This window comes from Kwoniella dendrophila, chromosome 4, assembly GCF_036810415.1.
Source record: "Kwoniella dendrophila CBS 6074 chromosome 4, complete sequence".
In the NCBI taxonomy this organism is placed as follows: Eukaryota; Fungi; Basidiomycota; class Tremellomycetes; order Tremellales; family Cryptococcaceae; genus Kwoniella; species Kwoniella dendrophila.
The window spans coordinates 367,424-388,002 of NC_089479.1; the positions used below are offsets into that span (position 1 = coordinate 367,424).

Here is a 20,579-nt window from a genome sequence, read left to right on the forward strand (position 1 = left end):
CCAAACCCAAACAACATTTTCAGCTTTTCATTCACTTTACATATCATCTCATACCTATCTCTTTTTGTTTAATTTATGCTGTCCCAGCGTTCTTATCACCGGAACCTCTTCTAGATGGAGACTGATTACCAGTTCCAGTCAAATTACCCAAACCAGAAACGACTAGACCTCTGAGTTCCGCTGAAGGTCTTCTTGAATGTCCACCTGATCCAATACCACCACCAGTCAAAGAATTTCTTCTGGATACAGCTCTTGAAGGTGGTGCTAAAGTTGCTTTACCGGATCTTAGTATACCTTGTGCAGACGCTATTGATAATTGAATTCTACATGTATCACAATATCTCATTGTGAATTTCTCGACATGTAATGCGTGTGTACTATTCAAGGTAATCAATTAGCCTTTCGTTTCTTGCTACAAAGGATCATCAACAACAATGGCATGATCAACTTACCCGCAGAATGCACCACCACATCCGCCACAATGTCTTTTCGGTTCTACATTTTATGCGTGTTAGTTGAGATTGATCGATGTACTAAAAACCTATTGGTAAACTCACCTAATAAACCGAAACTTCTTGAACAACCTTGTGCCATGCAATGATGAGAGACACTATCAGGAACATGTCTAGCTGGTCCATCAGGTAATGACCATTGGTATAAACTGTATTTGGATTTATCGTCTGAAGGTTCAAATGCAGCGTAAAGAGTTTCCCTACTCAAACCAAATGATATTATCAGTATTGTCTTATTCAAAGTAGTTGAGAAAAGAAAAGGGAAAAGAACAAAAACATACCCCATAAATTTAACCATACAACAATTTCCATTCAAATGATCATCCGACCTTGAGATTTTTCCTTGTTCAACTAATAACCAAGGTTTAACCTTCTCTTCGTCATCATCATACGTCAAGAAATCTTTTTGACCAGGTTCACATCTATACAAAACAACTTTTGCTCCTACACCAATAACGAATAATATACCTGAATGTAAGAATTCTCGGTTAAGGAACGATATTCCACCCGTGAATTCTAATCGATCATCTGAATCAGAGTTTGTGGAAGATGCATCAGAAGCTTGTGATTCGTCTTCTATAGTGGTTGATGCAATTGGGTGACCATTCAGAGAAAAGAGGAATATGTGTCGAGAAGAGGCTAGAGCGATTTGACCCTGATGTACAGATATAGGTAGGTGATCAGTATATCTGGTATGATTCGCAGAAGACATAATCATTTTCACTCACATCGGCTTCATTGATCGCACAAAACTTGATTGGTTCTTTGACACCCGTCTGAAGAGTTCTAGTATATCGTAATCTGTTGGTATCCCATACCATAGCGGTTCCATCCTAGATATGCAGATGAGTAAAATTGTTTCCAGCCTTTTTTATTATGAAATATAACTTACCTCTGAGCCACTAACAAGCAGACTCCAAGAGGTATTAGCAGCCAAACAGGTGATCTTACCCACATGACCTCTCAAAGTCGCTTCCCTTTGCAAAGTGGCATCTCCGCGTCTATGTCCACCAGACTTGATATAGAGCCTCCAAGCAGTCAAGACACCTTGGCTCGATGCGCTTATGACCAAAGAAGGCGAAGCGAAAATAGCATCTTTGACGTAGATGCCCTCTACCAGTTGAATTAGCTGCAAGGATACACAACGATTAGCATCGTGGCACGACAGATAACGAGTATTAGGTTGAACTTACTTTGATTGAAGTAGATTCTTGGTAATATATTCGAATGGAACCGTCTGTGAAGCCATATTGTAGAGATAAATGAGGATATGAAGGGACTGATAATCTAAATCTTTGTGTTGATTTAGGTTTTGTATCTACACCATATGGAGGAACAATATCATCAATTGGAACAGTTGATTCTGAAATTGGTAAAATACTTCTAAATAATAGTTGCCAATGTTCCGCAACACCAAATCTCATTGATATAGGTAAACTTGTTCTTCCTCCAACATATCTATGTGGATGAGGTTGTTTGAAAATTTGTAAAGGTGTTTGACCAAAATTATGAATTATAGCTGTTGATGCTGCTTTTTCACCTTCATCTTCTATGTTTTCTAAATCTACCGCACCTCGATATGATAATGGATGGAAACAGTTTAGTGCAGCTGGATCTCGTTGTTTGTATCCAAATGTCAAGTCAATCCAGTATGATAAATGTCGAGATACGTAATCGGATTCTAGGGCTTCACGGTGTTTGTGTACGAATAGTAAAGGATCACCTAAAGCCCATGGCGGTAAAGCGACATTGTCGACTTGATCACCAGAAGTCTGCTTTCTACCAAAGTCGTGATGATTCTGCGCAAAGATACCGTGAGCTCCTGCTTCTGGGCAAAAAAACGAAAAATTAGGCTAGCTCACCAAATTCCACAAGAAAGCCGGTGTATAGTAAAACTCTGGTATGAGTTCCCTTACATCTCCTCGATTGTCAGCTGAAGCGGATTCCCATGCTCGTGGAATACTTGAGAACAATCTATCCGCTAGATCGAAATTACCTCCCTATAGCCGTCATACCGACAACAAAGTCAGCTATGTTTGGTCATCGAGAATTCACGTAACTCACCTGTAAAGCCAGGAAGATCTCGGTGAATGGAGAAAGACGAATCATGAAACCGCAAACAATCATTGAAGAACTGTAGTGCGTACCATAATGGCTAGCAATCAAAATCGTCAGCTGCATATCCAGCAGGGCGACTTCAGGTTCAGCTTACAATGGTTTTTCGCCAACACCCTCGGTAGCGCTGTACCTTTCCGTTGCATCTTCCCTTCTAGCTGGTGTTAAAGCTCCCATTGGCCATTTGAAATCCCTAAAACTACTATCGGAGTTCAAGTCAAGAACATCCGAAGTGTAGTCTGTCAAAACCCAAGGGAAAACGGGGTATTGCGTCACATCTGTGATCATTATCAGCGGCTCGTCCCATGATATTAGAACAGCTTAACTGACCATTCGGTGTCCTGTTGGCATATTGGTTGAGTAATTGTAAATAAGCGAACTATGATTGCATAATGTTAGCTATGATGACCCCGGTATAGGTACGATGTTAGCAGCTCACATTACTAATTTCCCTATTTTGCCATTTCCTCATAAGAGCTTCTAGCTGTTGTTCAGATCTATCCATAGCTTTTGTCACGGTATCGACAACGAAATTTCCAATTACCGATCTAGAAATAGCATCTCTATGATCATTCTTTGAGCCTATCTTTTGTACGACAGCTTGACGTTCTTTCTTATCCTGGAACACAATCAAGAAATTTCGCTTGTCCGAGAAGTACAGTTCTAGGGCTACGTCTCTGAATAGGAAAGCTCGTTTGTTGTTCTCAACAATTTCGTTGTACAACCTTTATCAATAAAAACAGGCTAAGCTGCCAAGCCATGCAATGAGTGCAATAAGAACAGTACTTACCATCGATGACTTTGCTGATCACCCGCATCTAATCCTGCTAGAGTACCAGAAGGAATAGATAAGACATCTTTTTGAGCGTCTTTAGCATCAATTACTTCACCATCTGCCGTTTGCACTAATCCATCGACAAGGTATAAATTCTTCTTTCCAAGAATGAGTAAACCAGCTGTGCAACCGGGAATAGACGTCAGCGTATACCTCGGGGTCTAATTGTACGTTACAGAATCACTTACGGCAAGCATCCACACCAACGATTCGAACGATATTCTATATGCACATAACAAAGATCAGCCAATACTTCTTTCCAACTTAGCCACGAGAGAGCTGACTGACATGAGCTTCCTCAACAACATCACCAGCTTGTAAAGTTCTAGCGATTCTTCTCATCTTATCATTCTTATCATCTTCAACTTCAATATAATTATCAATTTCACCTTGATCATCGGAAGCTATACTCGGAGCCTGGTTTGAGCTTGTTCCAATACTCATACTTGGTGTAGCGGCTCCAGAACCAGTTGTAGGCGGAGGCAATAAAGGTTCTTCCTCTGCTATAGTTTCTGTTTCTCCTAAAGCTAAAGCGAAAGGATCTTCCCATGGTGCAACGTTAATCTTTGATACAGCTGAGGATAATTCGTCTACTGATGGAATAGCATCACGCAGTTTCTGGCGAGTACGTGATACTCCAGATTCAGGCAAATTCGTAACCCTTTCCAACCGAGCTCTGCAAGGCTATATCAGCTAGCTCACAAGATAGCTAAGCTAAAAGACAGCTCACCTCATTCTTAACGGGCCCTCACTTCCATCTAATCGCCAGCTGACTTTTTCTTCCTTCTCCGGCCAAAGTCCATTTTCACCTCGCAATGCTGCCGCTTGTCGGGGCCAGTCAATTGTAGAAAGTTTCTGCCAATGTTCTTTCCTGCTCATAGATGAAATCAGCTATGAAGCGACGTATAGCAGCAGCTGATACGATGTTACTAACCTTTCCAACGTCATTTTAGCGTGACTTTGTGAGTCCTATTCTCACATGTTTGTCAGCCCCAGAGTCTTACTGCATGTCTTACATACTCAGTAGAACAGCTTACAGTTTGTATGATAATCATTTTCCAAGCAGCATTTTTGTCTTTTCCACCTTCCAGAATTGATTCCCCCGTTATGACTCTTTTAAGTGGTATTCTCTTTTCCATTATAGGTCTCGATTTTGTGAAACCTGGCATATCCATTGAAGGTCTTCTTCTTGACGGTCCACCCATACTAGGCGTAGTGACAGGAGAAGAACCGAATCTGTTTGAGAAAGATTGACCACCAACAAAAGATGAACCTCCTATTCTTGGTGAAGTGATGAATGAAGATGAAGTCGGTATTTTAGGAGACGTAATAGTTGATTGCAATTGCTCAACTATCAATTTGACCTATGAACATTTATCAGCTATACTGAATATTAGGTTGATAAGAAGGAAAGCATACTTGATTAAGCAATGCCACAGGTAATTTGGCCAAATCGACAAGCGCCGTCAAGAACTCGACAGCAGCATCTCTCTGACCCCTAACGATATCAGGCTTTCCATTCGAACCCCCTGAGACAGCAGCAAAATCGGCCATATTAGGTAATAAAGCTTCTACTTTCTTCGAGTTGAGTTGTTTCCTAAATCCAGATGATGAACGATAAATTGTAGTCAACTCCTTGAGAAGAAGCTCGAGTCGATCGTCATCACCCGTTATAGAATTATTATCTGAAAGGGTCGTTATTAGCATATGACAAAACAGATGGTATGATGACAGCAATCCAACTTACCGGGCATACTGGAAAAGAGGTTGAAAGATCGGATTGAAGTGACTGATCTCCTCCTGTTCTGAATAGATGGAAAGTAAGAGGAATCGTCACTTTCACCAGCCTGTTGAAGTAGAGTGTCTAGAGCAGCTAGAAGACAAGTAGCCATATGAGGGGATTGTAAACTCTTTACGTTTTGGTCATCCTCATGTTCACCTAACATCATTCTAACTACCATAGTTTGTATATCCGACCTCCATATTGAAGCTAAGGTCTGTGCGAGTAAAGCAAATCCGCCTTCATTCTCGAAAGATCTTTGGAAACTATCCGATTGTGATGATGATATACATCGTTCTAACATATCCAAACACGGTATGACGACATAGTAAGAGGAGTTTGAAGAAATGAAAATCACTAAAAGTCGATGTAAAGCCAACGTCTTGTTTAACTTTTTCAATCGTGTCTTGTCAGAACATAAAGAAGCGATCATGTTGAGGGTCAAAGCGGCGGGTACTTGATATGGCGGTGGCTCGTTTGTAGGATTCATGGAGAAAGACATGTTATCTTTGATTAGTTTCGTCAGTAAGGCTTACCATCAGAAACACATAGAAGAAGGCTTACTTTGACATAGGGATGATATCAGATAAGAGAATACGGGTTTGATGGCATCTTCACCACTCCATCTAGCCTCGAGAGCCAATTTCAGGACGTCTGCATATAGTTCATCAGTATTCTGGATAATGCTGTTCCCAACGAGCACTTACCGACAACATCTGAAACCACCTCCAGGTCAAACAATCCTGATCTTAGCGCGTATAACATTTTCTTCACCATAGCTGATTTTTGGAAAGTTCTTAATACGTTGAATCGCTTATGCTTGGATGTCGAAAGTAGGTACTCGAAGTGCTTCAAGTAAAATCTAACAATATCATCAGGGGCATATGACCAAAGCTCGAACTCGAGGCCAAGTGAACGATATGCCACGGAATTGTGTACAGTTGCAGTACTATGAGAAGCCAACGATCAGCTTCCCTTTCGGCTCGAAAAAGGAAAACGAACTCACGATGGTTTATCCATATTTATACCCAACATAGAAAGCAGTATTTTGGCACATTGCTCATCGAACAACTGAGACATTTTAGGTCTAAGGATAGCAGCGAGGAGATCGAAACCGTCTGATTGAAATAGTAGTCAGATATTGCGATTCTTTGCGGAGAAAAGGTAACCAGCTAAATTCGACTTACGTATTCTTTCCATTTCTTCACTAGCTGACCAGCTGTCCTTGATCATATCTTTAAACATTCCCAAAGTAGCTATTAACTCTTCTTTCGTCCTACTTAGATCAACCAATTTAAGAAGTACCAGACCACCGCCTACAGCCGTAGTGCTTTCGTCTAAGCTAGTAGCGGAAAACGGACTGATATTTCCAACTAATCGAGCTAAACCATGTCTAAGCTGTTTAGCGCGCAGAGGATGTGGTATCGCAGCATTCGTACATGCTCCTAAAGCCGGATCGAAATCTCTTGCAGCCAGTGATAAAAGGATTATGTCTTCTGGTATAGCTGGTCCAGATCGGATAGCTCGAACAAGTATGGAATTGGATGAGTGGGTGAACATCTTCTTATCGTTTCCTACTCGAGCCAAATTGCTCAAGTGTATATTGATCGATGTCGCTCCCTCATCTACAAATTTGTTAGCATATCATTGTGACGGGTAGACCCAGTACTTACAGGTTAAGAATTTTCCAAGCGGTTCTTGCAGATTACCTGTGTACCTTGGACCCTGAGATTGGCAAGGATCAGTTGTGCGGAAGCTACAGCAAGCACTAAGACGACTTACCAAATGATGCATCAATCTAACCAGGTCCTCCGGGACAGCTTCTTCAAGCAACAGAGTTCTGCCTAGCATCCATTCATTTTCTTCTTCTTTACCGACTGATGTTGCTGATGATTTTTTGGGCGCCGTCCCTTCTTCTTCAGATTTAAAATCTCTTCCAATAGCTATTCTAATTGCATCTGGTGGAGTACCGGTTCTGACGCCCAATTGAGGTGCTTGAGTCGCAGAAATGGTCGAAGGTACAGGGAAAGGCATTCTCATTGCACCAACTCTTATACCATTAACGAATATTCTAATCTCACCTAAATCTGCTCCCTTTGGTTTTCTACAACCTACAGCGAAATGTACCCATTGGAAATGCGGTATCAAAGCGTCATTTGCACCGCATATCATCTCTGAATCGCTGGGAGAAGGAGGAACTTCGCTTGAAGGGGTACTGGGTGTAGAAGAGCTTTCTACCCCATTAACAGAAGTCGTTATCCCTATTTGCGAACTTTCGAGAATACGTATTTGGAACAAAGGTTGTTTGGCACCTTTCTGGGACATGTGAAGTACCGTCAAAGGTTGATTTAATTTGGTTATATGCAGCCAGCACTGATCAGGTCTCCTTATTAGCCATTATTGCCCTCAAAATCGCAGATGATGCAAGCCATAACTCACAGAAAAGTTGAAACCCTTCTGCCCTCCCATCCAGCTTCGTCCCGTTTCCTTCAGCTGTAAACCACCCAACGTATCTCCGTTTCCGCCTTTGAAGACGAATACGTCTGGCCAGCGTGATTTCATAGCATGTTTCAGGAGATCTAAAACCTCAAGATTCAACCTTTCTTCATCAGGTGGTAATCTGTCGGTATCGATATGTAGATTTGGTTTGCCTCTTGCTTTGGGTCTGGGAGTTTCATGTACTGTGTCCAGCAAAGGGAAGGTTCCTCTAGAGGGGGACATATCCGTAGGTGAAGATACTATATTCGTGTTATTTCCATTTGCACTAGCTTCATTCCCTGTATTGACTTGTTCAATAACTACCGGAGAAGTTGTTTTGACTAAAGCGAATAACCTCCATACAAGCGTCTGCGTAACTCCAGCTTCTAGCAATCTTCTAAACAATGCCAAATAAACTTTCCTCAGAGGTTCTGAAGGCGCTTCCCAACTCTCTACTAATTCATCATCCTCAGTGCTGATGTCTTTGGAATTCCAATCATCTCTAGCGGGGAAAGTAACTTCATAGGTCCTTTTTTCCGGTATACCATACAATCTAATTAGGAGGAAATCCAGGAGTTCGGGCAATTGAGTGACTATCGAGAAGAGGTTGAGGGTCGAGGCTGAAGCTGCAAGGAATAAAACTTGAAAGGTGATTTCGATGATGGTCTGCTGATCGCTACTTGCTTCACCTTCGAACGAGCTAGATATGCCGGTTATAGATTGTTTGCCTTTTCCTTTCGGATTATAGCCTCGAAGATAAGCCCAAAGTAGTTTTAATCCTCTACTTGTTGATGGACGAACGTTTAATTCACCTAACCGTTGAGATATAATAGTAGGTAAAGATTGGTCGGCTGTGGCTGTAGGAAGGGATTGGAATAAGGATAAGATTGAATAGTTGTTATTGCATATATGCGCGAGCAGAAGTGCTATTATCTGTGAATGCGCATGATGTGGAGTTGTTGAGGGAGGTGAAAGTCTAGGAAGATAGGGTAAAAGGAGAAGATATCCTCCAATTTTCTGTCAAAGATAGATGATCAGCATTTTTCATAGGTAGACTTGAGCATGATTTGCAGTGATCAAGTTGTCTTACCTCAAATTGAGCTTCACCATGTCTATCACCTAAAGCCCAAGCGAGAACCTCGAAAGCCAATCTTATTCCTTCCATACGTTGTACTTCGCGTACTTGCCATTCTTGCTCGCTCAGAGGTTGTTTCGAATCTTCTTTTGATGTCCAAACTAGCCCTTCACTCAGAGTGAGAAGAAGTGTTCTGAATCCCGTATGTCGTCGAAACGCTCTTCTAGATAGGAAATGGCCGGGTATTGAGAGTAATTGGGAGAAGGTCTATATATATATGGGTCAGATTACAGCAGCGTAAAGTAAGGGAGAAATAGGCTATTATAAAAGAGTCACAAATATATACTCACCTCAACATAGCGCATGATGTCAGAGTTATCCTCTAAACTTCTAATTTCTCTTAGATATTCGACTACCTTAATAGCATCTGGATCAACTTCATCTTCGTCATCACTTTCTTCTTCTTGTCTTCCTGCTAAGTCAGTCGTGATTGACCATCCACTTTCACCTGCACCATGATTTTGTCCATGGGATGTAGAACCTGTAGGTGGTGCAGGTGATTGCGATCTACCTAAGCCTGCTGGAGCGGGTGATTTACTTCTTGCCCTATTAGTTGATCTTGATCTGGCTGCATAAGGTACTGGTGTAGTCGATATTGCAGGCGTGGAAGGAGGTGGAGTTAATGATTCTGGTGCTCTAGTGAGATCTTTGAATAGTTTGAACATGTCGTCTGACCATCACTCGAGGTAAAGTATTGTTTATTGTTAAGGAGACTAAAGGGGGCGCATGAGGAGTGCCCTTCTTCCTTTTGGGGCAAAAATGTACGCGCACAATTCCGATTTTCAGAGGCTACTGATATGGTATGAGAAACAATCAAGACGAAGGGTATCAGGAGCGTATAGGAGTGAGATATGCAGATAGGTATGAATTAAAAAAGTCCTAAATTACTGCTCTATGTTGTTGATTTTATGACATCTGCTCAAGTGGACTCAACCCGGCTATTCGCTGCTGTATAAATTGATACGGGAACCAACGGGATCAAATTTTATCGTTCATCTACAATGTGTACCAGCTTAAATCGCTGATTTAGATGAAGGAGTTCAGATTCTTCTCATCAGAGTGATCTTGAGTACTTGCATGAGGTATCCTTTGTACTCTTTGGATGTTCACATTTTACTTTATGTCGGTTTATGATGAGTCTCCTGCATTGGTTGCACCCGATGTAACACTCAAAGGACCACTTTTGTGGCATTTGAGCGTTGAAAGGTGGCATTGTTTGGGATAACCTTTTAGGTAAAAACGGATGGTGGAACGTGATATTAGTAGAGTATAGCTATGTAGATAGGTAAGTCCCTCGGTGTCGATACATATACGGAAGTGTAAATTATATTAAAAATGCCCATATACAGAACTGCATAATCAACCATTTTACTATACAAACTATATATGTTCATGTACTTCTCACATTCCAATATTCTTCTAATCGATACAATCAGAGATACAATGCTATATAAGATATCTATTTATGCAAAGGAGTATATCTTGATATTCTTTCATTTTGTTTTCAGGTTGAATCTAAGCTAAGACTCTAGCAATACCGACAGCAGCGGCACCACCAAGGAAAGCAGACCACATACCGGCTGAATGAACGAGTTCACCAGCAGATCTGGCACTATTGTGAAGGAAGGAAACGAGTTAGCATGAAAACGTGAACGGTAGACAAATGAAGTTGACAAGAATGAACGAAAGTATGTCTAGAACTGAACGAGGATCATGCGAGAGAGACTCAAGACACTCACGAAGCTGAAGCAGAGGCAGCTCCTGATGCGGCAGAACCTGAAACGGCAGAAGCACCTGAAGCAGCGACGGCTGATCCAGATGCAGCGCCGCTTGAGGCTCGTGAAGCTGCAGCTGAAGTAGCTGAAGCAGCACCGGAACTGGCACCACTGACGGCAGAGCCAGCTGCGGATGTAGCAGAGCCAGCGGCACCCGAAACGGATGACGCACCAACTCCCACAGCACTACCTGCAGCCCCGGTGACACTGCCAATCGCAGAGGTCGCTTGTCCAACTATTGAACCCGCGATACCTGAGGAGCCACCTACACCGCCTAACGCAGAGGTTGCGTCTCCAACAACACTGCCTAAACCACCTGTGGCGTCAGAAAGAACTGAAGCAACTGCGAAACAATGGGGATCAGCCTTTGAACTTAAGTGATGTATAGTGCAGTGCAAGTGTGGTTAAACTGAAGAAAGCTATGGAGAAGAAAGATAACGGCGAAGGAAGGCAGGAGGTAGAAAGGATGAGCGACAAAGAAAGAGATGCAAATCGTGGAAACGGTCTGGGAAGAAGTAACAGCCAAGCTCACCTTGTCTAGCTTCGTGTCTAATGTCTCTTTCAGCACCAGCTTTACCTACTCTACCATCGAATGGAGCTGGAGTTGGAGCTGGTTGAGGTTCAGCAACAGCTAAAGCAGCTGGGATCAAAGCGAGTAAAGTTGTAGCTGTGAATTTCATCTTGTTCAAGAGAGTTTTTATTATTGATTTCTATCGGGAATTAAAGTGATTGAAACTATTTATGTAGTTATTGTCTTTAATGATTGTGATGGAAAAAACAAAAATAGAAAACCCCAAGAAAAGAGATCTTATATATCAGATATAACTATTAAAGGAGAATATCGCTAGGTGGTAACTCACTTCTTCTACTTGTAACCAGTCACCGCATTCTCTAAGGGTTAGTGTAGTATTCATCAAATATGGCTAATTAAGACGCAACCACACTAAAAAAACCCCATCTCACCTTGTTACCATGTAGCGGGACTCCACTGAAATATCTCACCAAAGGTGGATCATGACGTATAATAACGCGTCACAATTAATCACTCCAATTAATCATGTTAATACAGACAGGTTGTCACCACCCAACCGTGCGGACTGGATCTACCGTAAGTCCGTGCATCCGGACTCGGTCCGTTTCGTTCCCACGCGGTTCTCTTCAATACTTACCCCATTTAGGCATTGGAAGGTGCTGCGCATTTCAGTATACAGCAGCGTTAAAAGTTAGCGAGGTAAGATTGGCTGTGTAGGTCAGTTACTACTATATTATGGTAATCAGTTCATCTGGTCATATAGACAAATAGAATTATTTCGAATTTAAAATGCATTCACAACTGACTATAAACAATAAAATTACAACGATATACCGGTTTATTTTTTTCACCCGTGTTACTAACAACCCATGGTTACTTATTTTTCGATGAGATATCCATATCCATTCAGGTCTCTCTTGACATGCTTAGAGAGCTGCAACAGCTACAACGGCACCGAGACCGAGGACGACCAAGTTGGAATCAACACCGTTGGCGAAAGCTGAACTCTTTTTGGATGTGGCGGAAGCAGCAGCTGAAGATACGGCACTAGCAGCTTTCGATCCACTATTCATTATAATTGTCATATCATATATGATAATCACCATCAGCTATCATTTCCAGTAAAACTGATGATGTTTGCGTGGAACTGATGAAAGAGGCATATAGTATAAGAGAAAGAATGATGTATGAATGGTTAGCGGGAAGAGTTGGAAAAAGTGAAACTTACGAGGCAGTAGCACTTCCACTGACAGCAGCTTTTGATGCTGAAGCGACGGCTGATGAGGCAGCGGCAGCGGCTGAAGAAGCTGCTTTGGATGCTGAGGCGGCAACTGATGAAACAGCACCAGAAGCTGAAGCGACACCTGAACCTGAACGCGAGGAATAGGTCAATTAATTGGATCAACTATAAATCAAGAAGAGTGGGGAACAGCAAGGTGAAGTAGATGATTGGAACCATATGGCTGAAAAAAGACAACACTCACTTTGAGCAGCAGCGAATGAGGCTACGAGAGGTACGATAGCGAAGTATGAGAATTTCATTTTGAAAAAAAGAGTATTAAAGGTTGATTTGTGAGGTTAATGTGATTAAGGATTGAAAGGTTTGAGAAGAAATGCGAATGATTATTTGTTTGAAGAAGCGAGGGGGATATGTACAAATCGCACGTCTATATATACTTTTTACACGAGTAATGTTTTGAATACCAGAATTCCAAGGGGAACCTCGAATAACAACCAACCGCTTCTTTTTCTCTACTACTCTGTCCTTCCAAAGTATCTTGTCAAATCACGACATATCCACCTCACACTAATGAAGCTATTTTTCTCTGTAATTCCCTATTTTGAGAGTGCAGGCGGTAGATCGGTGAATGACGGTAGAAGATGTTCCGAGTATTATCAAACCCCAGAATAGTGATACAGTAGCAGGAAAAGATCAGTTTGGTTCCTTTCCTGTGCAGCCTTTCCAATGGTGGAGTCGCAGAAGAGAACAAAACGAAACGTTCTCAATTCATATTCAATATTTGACCTAGATCCTATTCGTGCGGAGAACGGGCCGCAGTATCCATCTGTTAACATCACTTTGTACCTTTTTCGCCATACAATTGATCCCCCAAAATTCTTACATTATGCAAGGCGTCTATATGTGCATGCAGTTTGTAGTAACGCCCTGAGGTTTTTTGGTATAATTATACCATCGCCATTCAACCCCGTCGTGTTGTAGACTGGACGCTTGGAAGAAGCTATATATAACCCAGTAAAGAAACGGCTCCAGTCTACAATAAGTAAGAAATCCCGTTAATATATAGTAACATAAAGATCTACATCTCGTAATTTCGTGGTGAAGTCGCAATCTCATCTAATCACACATATTCACGCATCACGCGTTTTTATAGTGAAATCACGAATAACTCATTGGATTGTCACTTTGACTCATCATCATATGATGAATTATTGCACGATTCAAAGTATCATGAGTGATGTTTCGATATAATCAATTTATCCCCTTAGGTTACCACAATTAGACACTCCCTTGTCTGACAATCAGGTACAAACAAATGGAGAAAAACAGTAAAATCTCGTAACTTACCGGTTCAAAAATAGATCTCTTGACGGAGTAAATTCCATATGTACCGGTTTTTCCAGACCGGATTATAAAGGGAAGTGAAAACGTGCGTATATCACTCAGAGTCACTCTATACATTCCAACGGTCTATTGAGGATAATCACTTCAAAGAGTAGCATACGGCGATTCGACAGAGGACAAGCACTTGAGAGAGTTATCGGACCGGTATTGTCCGCAGAGTCGTACCTGACACGAATTCGCAAAGATGGCAACTCAACATGGAATTGAACGGCTTCAAACGAAAGGCTATGCGTCTAAAAGATATAAATAAGTAAAAAATTTGAGCCGCAAGGTGAGGAGGGGGTATGATCAATGCATAAATGTTCTATATAGAAAGGAAAAGGAGTTTTTTACCCCGTTTCTCAAAATTCGATCCTAGCTACCATAGTCTTTCTCTCAATCATTATGAACCAATTACTTCGGAATGTCTTGTCTTTCTGATTCCAGGATATCTATCGATGAGTGGGAAGGAGCAGATAATCTAAGGGTTGATCTTTATGTGAAGAACCAAATCAGAGTCCAGCGATGGCGATAACGGCACCAAGTCCAAGAGCCATGAGCTTGTTGTCGACACCAAGAACGTATCCGGCATTAGCAGCATTGGAAGCTGAAGCAGCGGCAGAAGCGGCAGAAAAGGCGGCGGATGAAGCAGCAGAATTGGCAGCGTGAGTGGCCGAAGTAGCAACTGAAGCGGCCGAGCCAGCAGCTGAGGTGACACTGTAGTATGAAAGAGAAGAGGTGTCAGCGTGGTCAAATTTGTGGTCAATGAACCTTGGAAAGGGATAGATTAGTGGGGATGATGAAGGATAGAGTAACTACTGTACTCACCTAGCAAGAGCACTAGTGGCGCTAGAAATTTTACTAGCCACTGCACCAGAAGCAGAACTTGCTAATGATGCGGCGGTAGTCTCAGCTCCATCAATAACTGATCCAGCTTTTGAAAGTGGTGCAGAAGCGATTGAAGCGATACCAGAAGTAGCTTCACCGTATACTGATGTTACGTCTGAGGCACCATCAGCAACAGCTGAGGTTGCTTGAGAGACGATACTGTCGATACCAGCAGTGGCTTCATTCCATACACTGGTAGCTCCATCGATTCCTCCATCAACCACTGATCCAACTTGATCACCAGCTGAAGGTTCTTCTGAACCACCATCTGTAAAACAATGGTTTAGTTAGCTGTTGGCTGTAAGCCTATATGGTGAATAATGTGGGAAATAGTGTGTTATGATAACAAACGAGGAATACTTCTTCCAAAGTACGACATGTCAAGCTGAAGACCGTGATAGGTCGTCAAAGTGTTTGAACATGAGGTGGACGGATAGATGCTCCAGAAGGCAGTGAAGGCGTGGAGCAGCAAGGAAAGAGCCGATGTCTCAAGATGTAAAACATTCCACTTACCTTGTCTTCTAACCACAGGAGCAGCAGTAGGTGCGGTAGCAGAGACTACGGTGGCGAAAAGAGGAATGAGGGCGAAAAAGGTACTTTTCATTTTGTTTAATTCGAATTTTGTGGTGTTGTAATTTAGTGTTGTGAGAATCAGAAAGTGGAGATACGGTTGTGGTGAAATATGATTATGAGATAATTTGGTTTTATGGAGTTGATGAATGAACGAAAAGATAAGAAGATCTACTGAAGGATGATCTGCTTATATATGTGCATTCATCATATATCAGTCTTTCGTATTTCTACGATGTTTGCAATCGCTCGCTAAACATGTTTGAGCACAGATCCTTTGATGATGCGAAACGTTCCAGTATATACGCCCAATGCGTTTTCAATTTCTTTCCGATAAGTCTGGATGTAATACACAGCCCCGCTACCCCGCATACACTGGTTATGTTACCATTTCCTTTCATATTATGCATAGCATCGACAACTATAACAGCATTTGAATTTATTCTAGTCTTGGCGTGTGCGCCGCAGCTATTTTAGATCTTTTCAGTTGATGGTTGTCATGAAAGGAAACGTGGTTCACTGTTTGATCCACCGGTACCTTACAACGAATTGTAACGCAACCACCCTCAAAAGGAGTAATGACGCTTGAAGTGTTTATAACTGTTTGAACCATTTCTAAGAAAATCCTGGTAATAGATTCTAACAATCTTTCTTGATGTTTTCAAGCTGGCCAGATTTATTGTATAATTACAATTGCGATATGCGGTATATCGTATCAACCTAATGTTGATCTTCCCTTCCTAGCTTTCTTTCGCTACCTATTGAAGGCCTTATACCGCTCCATCAGATATATCATCATCGCGGTAGAAAGCGCCCGCAGTTTTCATTCCTTCAAATAAACCATGTTCTACTCCAAGTGGGTACGTATAGGTTTTTTGAGCGAGAAGTGATGGTCCATTTGATGGAGAAAGTTCGAGCTATACAATTTAATGGTTTGTTAGCATAGTAGCACTCAGGTCAAGCTTCGTATTGCAGTACATGGGAGCAGATAACATGACTCAGTTGAAGTTCGAATTGAGATTATAGAAAGCTTTGAACCGAGCAAGCGATACTTACAAGATTGATCAAATCATCTAACATATGAGCTTGACCAACTAACATACCACTAGTCGCTTCTGCATTGATGTGCACAACATGTACATGGAAGTGATCTGTACAAGTTCGGATACCATATGTTAGTTCTGACTTCTCGGAGAAGGTATAAAGGATGGAGATTGCTTACAATATGAAGGTTGATAATGCACGAATAATCTTAATTTACTTGATGCAACACCATATTTCTCTTTGACGGTACGAAAGACAGCTTGTTTGATATCCTCAAGTAAAGGTATATGAGAAGGTGTGAGGTCTCGTAAGGTCTTGATCGAATGGGTCTGAACAAGTACAGTGAGGTACTATGGGGATCCCAATTAAATAATGGGATTATCAGTATGATATAATGCATTTCTCTGATAGCGAGCCTTGATGAACATATCGAGAGCAAGAAGAAACTTACCAAGGCATTCATTGAAGTTTGATCCCATTTGAGATCCGGTAAGATGACAAACCCAGTATCGTCCTCTGTTTTATACAGAACTCTTTCAGCTTCTTTTCGACCTTCAAGAATAGCATATACCCTAATTAAGCCATGGTCAGGAAAAAGGGGGATCGTATCAGTGTCAGTTCCACAAACGATGATGTTGATGAGAAGTAGTAGCAGTTGTGTAATGGAAAATCGACTTACCAGCCTAATCTGGTCCCATCAAAAGCCTCAATATAAGGTAAAACAACATTTTTATATATTTTAGGGGTCTCTTTGACCATATATCTTTCTTGTTCTGAATATTTCTTTATATGGGTTTCTGTAGCTGGACAGATTACTTTAATTTGATAATCTGGCGATCTATTAATATCTTCTGTGTTTGACCAGGCATGACTAGAAAAGTACTGTGATCATTAATGACCAGGTAATGTGATTTGCATGTCATCTCGTCAGCTTAACGGTATCTACGCCATTTCTAATTTGAATGGGACTCATGAACACCTACGGGTTGATTTTCCAAGAATACATTCAACCTATCGAGACCTTGCAAGACAACTTGCACTTTCTCAGATTCTAATACTGTCTTCTGTATATGTACGATAGTGGGCAAATCGCTCAAAGTGCCTAAAACATAGATTGAACCTGTGGAAGTTGATTCTGATAATATCTTTGTTGGATTGAAGGTTGAGAGAGACTCGACTGAAATATCGATGCTGCCGACAGATGAGGTTACTGCTATAGTTGACATCTTTCTTCGTTGAGCTCAGCTTCGGTTGTGGTTTGTTCTAAATACAATAGACGTGACAAATATTCTTTTGGTGTATAGTCGAGAAGTAAAAACGTAAATTATCCCGAGTGCTCGATTCCTGGTCAAAAGGTTGAGGCTGTTGAGGCAGGAGTTCAGAATAATTTGACCCAAGTCGGACATCGCCGAAAATCCTCATCTTTCATATATTCAGCTTGACGCGACGATGACAGCGATGTAATCCAACATTAATTTGAACCGACGGATACGTTTTCTTTCTAACTGTTCTTCGACAAAAACTTAGCAACGCAAACAATCATGGGGTCCTTTGAAAAGGCGTGATGAATGCGTATGCTCCGATCAAGACGGATCAAGTAGAGACGCAAATCACGCCTCTATTGATGTTTATTCTTTATTATTTGTTGCAATTAGAACAATAGGGAAACTACACAATTGATCAGGTTCAGGATGGAACGTGAATGACCCCATCAACCATCAAAAAACGGCCTCTTCGCTTCTATTGTTCCCCACTTTACATCTTACAACAACAACAATTGATTCACCAACCTCGGCGTCCATCAATCGCACACATGTCAACATCAAATCAAAGGACTACTCAAGGTGAAATGCGGAGTAACGCCCCTTCCGTGAAGTCTAGTACACCTCATCTCTATCTGTCACTTCTGACCGTAATGTTGACTTGAACACAATCAACTTTTAGTATTTGCGACCCAACTTTTCTAAATTTGATGAACTGGCTTAGATCACAATGTAATTTAAGCCACATTGCTTTCTTCTCAGCTCCAAAGTAGCTGTATCATTCCAAGGGATTTATTAACACTTTGATATTAGATCAGGATTGGAACTGGAGAATTCTTGAAGCTGTATTTTAGCGATCAAGTGGGGAGATCGACATTCGAGAACGAAAATCGCTGTATATAAAGATCGTATGGATAGCAATGAAATAAATGAATTTTGCTGTTCATACCAAAACACAAATAGCTGAGAATTGTTTTATACTTATGTGTAAACTTTGTTAAAATGCCTGCTATAGTCATAACGTAAGTTTTCTTATCGTAATTACAACCACCTATCTGGTTCAATGAGATGACATTGCTGATCATGTTCAATCGCCACCAGTGCTTTATCGGATTCAGTGGCCATAGTTCATATTCCAATCAACCTTACTCATGTGTATTCAACGAAGATTTATTGGACGATAGATCGTTCTAATGTAGAATCGTCCGAGTTCTTCAATATTACTTCCAACAAAATTGAGGTGAGTGCACTGCTTGGTGTCCGTACAAGCTGTAAAGCCAGTAGTTAAAGGAAGCTAAACGCTCTATGACCGGTTGACTTTGTGCAGATGGCAATATTCGGTTCATTGGAATTGATCAATCATGAATGGTTTGATATCATTCAAGAAGCAAAAGACGAAATCCTGATATCTAGCAGCTGGAGAGTTTTCGAAATTTCAAGTGGTGATCAGGATGAAATTGGTAATTATGGTGAGTTAAAGCTTGAAGTCCATAACTCGCATGTCTAGCTGATGATTGTCAAATTTTGACATAGATTCACCTCATCTTCGTCATGTTTCGGCTCCTCTGGCCAAAGCTGGCATATCTATTCAATATCAATCTGGTTATTTTACAGATTTCCTTTTAGTGAAAGAAAGTGACTTTGAGAAAGCTAGAAGTATATTCGCGAATCAAGGATGTAAGTTTTGTACGCCCCGTAGCTTTCTCTTTGGGCAATATTTCTCGTTGACATCACAGCTAATCAATCATCTTGTCTTCTGACGTACTGTATTTTATCCGATATATTATTTTAGGGCAAATCGATCCATCATTCCCCTCAGCTCCAAAACGACGTTCATTGGTATCGCCTTTAACGCCAAGTCATCCATCGTTCTTTTCTTCTTCACCTTCTCCAACAAGATCAACAGTAACACCAGAAATAACAGTTTTGCCATCACCCTTAGCTTGTATAGGATTCTCAAGATCCGCTGAAAGTAAATTTGCAGAAAGAGTTAGAAAATTCTTAGTTTGGCCTGAACGATATTCTTCATCGATCTATTCCCACTCAGCAAAGCATCTCGGTGATCTTCAACATGAAGAGGAAATAACTTGCCTCAAAGAGGAAAAACCTTATTCGAGACCTTTTATCAGTTATACGAGAAACGAAGATGGGTCTAGTTTACTTACTGAAATTAGAATATTAAGAAATATGTTTGAAAATGATGAAGACTTAGATGGTAATGGTAGCTCAGATGAAATGCTTTTATCTGGAGGTGAATTACTTCATCAGGATAATTACGACGAAGATGAAAATACAGATTGGAATCAAGATCATTGTTCTTATACCACTTCGGAGAATGAGGATGACCTAGATAGAGGAAGACGATATAACGATCAAAGAAACAGTCCAATGATTGTAAATTTACCTGAATCACAGAATGACATACAAGGATATGAACATTCTTTACCGGCTCTACCAATTGATAAACAAGTTTTCGTAGATTCAGATGATGAGGATAAATCCGAATATTCTGTGGGCGAAATACCTATTCGATGGTATGGAGGTAAAGATATTAAAGGTGAAGCAAATGGAAGAAAAAGATGTTTACAATTAGATTTGAGATGCATAGAGGATTCGAACGAGAATGATGTAGATGTTGAAGGTGTGGAAAGTTATCATCTAGGTATTTATCAGCTTAACTACATTCAACAAGGTGTTTCGTGGAGAATCGATGAAGCTAACAAAATGATAAAAATTCCTAATAGGTAAATCCGGTCTAGTAAATCGATTTTCAGATTTGTTAACGTCAACCTCAAATCCAATTAGAATGTTATATTCATCAACTTTTCATACTGCAAATATACTTGTTGAAGCTAAAGATGTTAAAAAAGCAAAAAAACTCTTGGAAAGGAAACGTCGATCGATTGATTGGAATTGAATCGGAATCGAAAATGGAATTAATCAATGTATCTCACATATATATCACATACTGTATATACCTATATAACTCGAGTACTGCCTTTGACAACAAAAATACCTAACGGAATATTC

The 20,579-nt window shown here is 40.9% G+C and overlaps 6 protein-coding genes across 6 annotated transcripts; 1 reads left to right on the forward strand and 5 right to left on the reverse strand.

Moving 5' to 3' along the window:
- Positions 1-73: 73 nt before the first annotated feature.
- Positions 74-9,520, reverse strand: L201_003276 (uncharacterized protein; the record flags this gene model as incomplete). The annotated part of the gene is made up of 29 exons (XM_066219031.1): positions 74-377; positions 453-495; positions 558-712; positions 794-1,167; positions 1,241-1,345; positions 1,405-1,641; positions 1,706-2,311; positions 2,375-2,512; positions 2,577-2,667; positions 2,725-2,905; positions 2,958-3,006; positions 3,067-3,352; positions 3,418-3,583; positions 3,651-3,684; positions 3,751-4,138; positions 4,193-4,333; positions 4,397-4,431; positions 4,500-4,826; positions 4,882-5,147; positions 5,210-5,749; positions 5,807-5,896; positions 5,950-6,191; positions 6,249-6,360; positions 6,430-6,867; positions 6,916-6,967; positions 7,025-7,615; positions 7,682-8,737; positions 8,811-9,062; positions 9,146-9,520. The coding sequence occupies 29 exons, from the start codon at positions 9,518-9,520 to the stop codon at positions 74-76; spliced, it is 7,674 nt and encodes a 2,557-aa protein (XP_066075128.1).
- Positions 9,521-10,370: 850 nt separating this feature from the next.
- On the reverse strand, positions 10,371-11,310 carry L201_003277 (uncharacterized protein; the record flags this gene model as incomplete). The annotated part of the gene is made up of 3 exons (XM_066219032.1): positions 10,371-10,467; positions 10,595-10,973; positions 11,163-11,310. 3 exons carry the CDS (start codon positions 11,308-11,310, stop codon positions 10,371-10,373), a joined length of 624 nt encoding a protein of 207 aa, XP_066075129.1.
- A 778-nt stretch (positions 11,311-12,088) lies between these two features.
- L201_003278 (uncharacterized protein) lies at positions 12,089-12,704 on the reverse strand (the record flags this gene model as incomplete). Its single annotated transcript, XM_066219033.1, has 3 exons — positions 12,089-12,227; positions 12,391-12,532; positions 12,647-12,704. The coding sequence occupies 3 exons, from the start codon at positions 12,702-12,704 to the stop codon at positions 12,089-12,091; spliced, it is 339 nt and encodes a 112-aa protein (XP_066075130.1).
- A 1,593-nt stretch (positions 12,705-14,297) lies between these two features.
- L201_003279 (uncharacterized protein) lies at positions 14,298-15,277 on the reverse strand (the record flags this gene model as incomplete). Its single annotated transcript, XM_066219034.1, has 3 exons — positions 14,298-14,502; positions 14,614-14,941; positions 15,187-15,277. 3 exons carry the CDS (start codon positions 15,275-15,277, stop codon positions 14,298-14,300), a joined length of 624 nt encoding a protein of 207 aa, XP_066075131.1.
- A 736-nt stretch (positions 15,278-16,013) lies between these two features.
- Positions 16,014-17,513, reverse strand: L201_003280 (uncharacterized protein; the record flags this gene model as incomplete). Its single annotated transcript, XM_066219035.1, has 6 exons — positions 16,014-16,160; positions 16,300-16,394; positions 16,466-16,637; positions 16,739-16,859; positions 16,967-17,169; positions 17,271-17,513. 6 exons carry the CDS (start codon positions 17,511-17,513, stop codon positions 16,014-16,016), a joined length of 981 nt encoding a protein of 326 aa, XP_066075132.1.
- Positions 17,514-18,551: 1,038 nt separating this feature from the next.
- Positions 18,552-20,466, forward strand: L201_003281 (uncharacterized protein; the record flags this gene model as incomplete). Its single annotated transcript, XM_066219036.1, has 6 exons — positions 18,552-18,571; positions 18,651-18,789; positions 18,877-19,018; positions 19,083-19,226; positions 19,342-20,211; positions 20,294-20,466. The coding sequence occupies 6 exons, from the start codon at positions 18,552-18,554 to the stop codon at positions 20,464-20,466; spliced, it is 1,488 nt and encodes a 495-aa protein (XP_066075133.1).
- Positions 20,467-20,579: the final 113 nt, after the last annotated feature.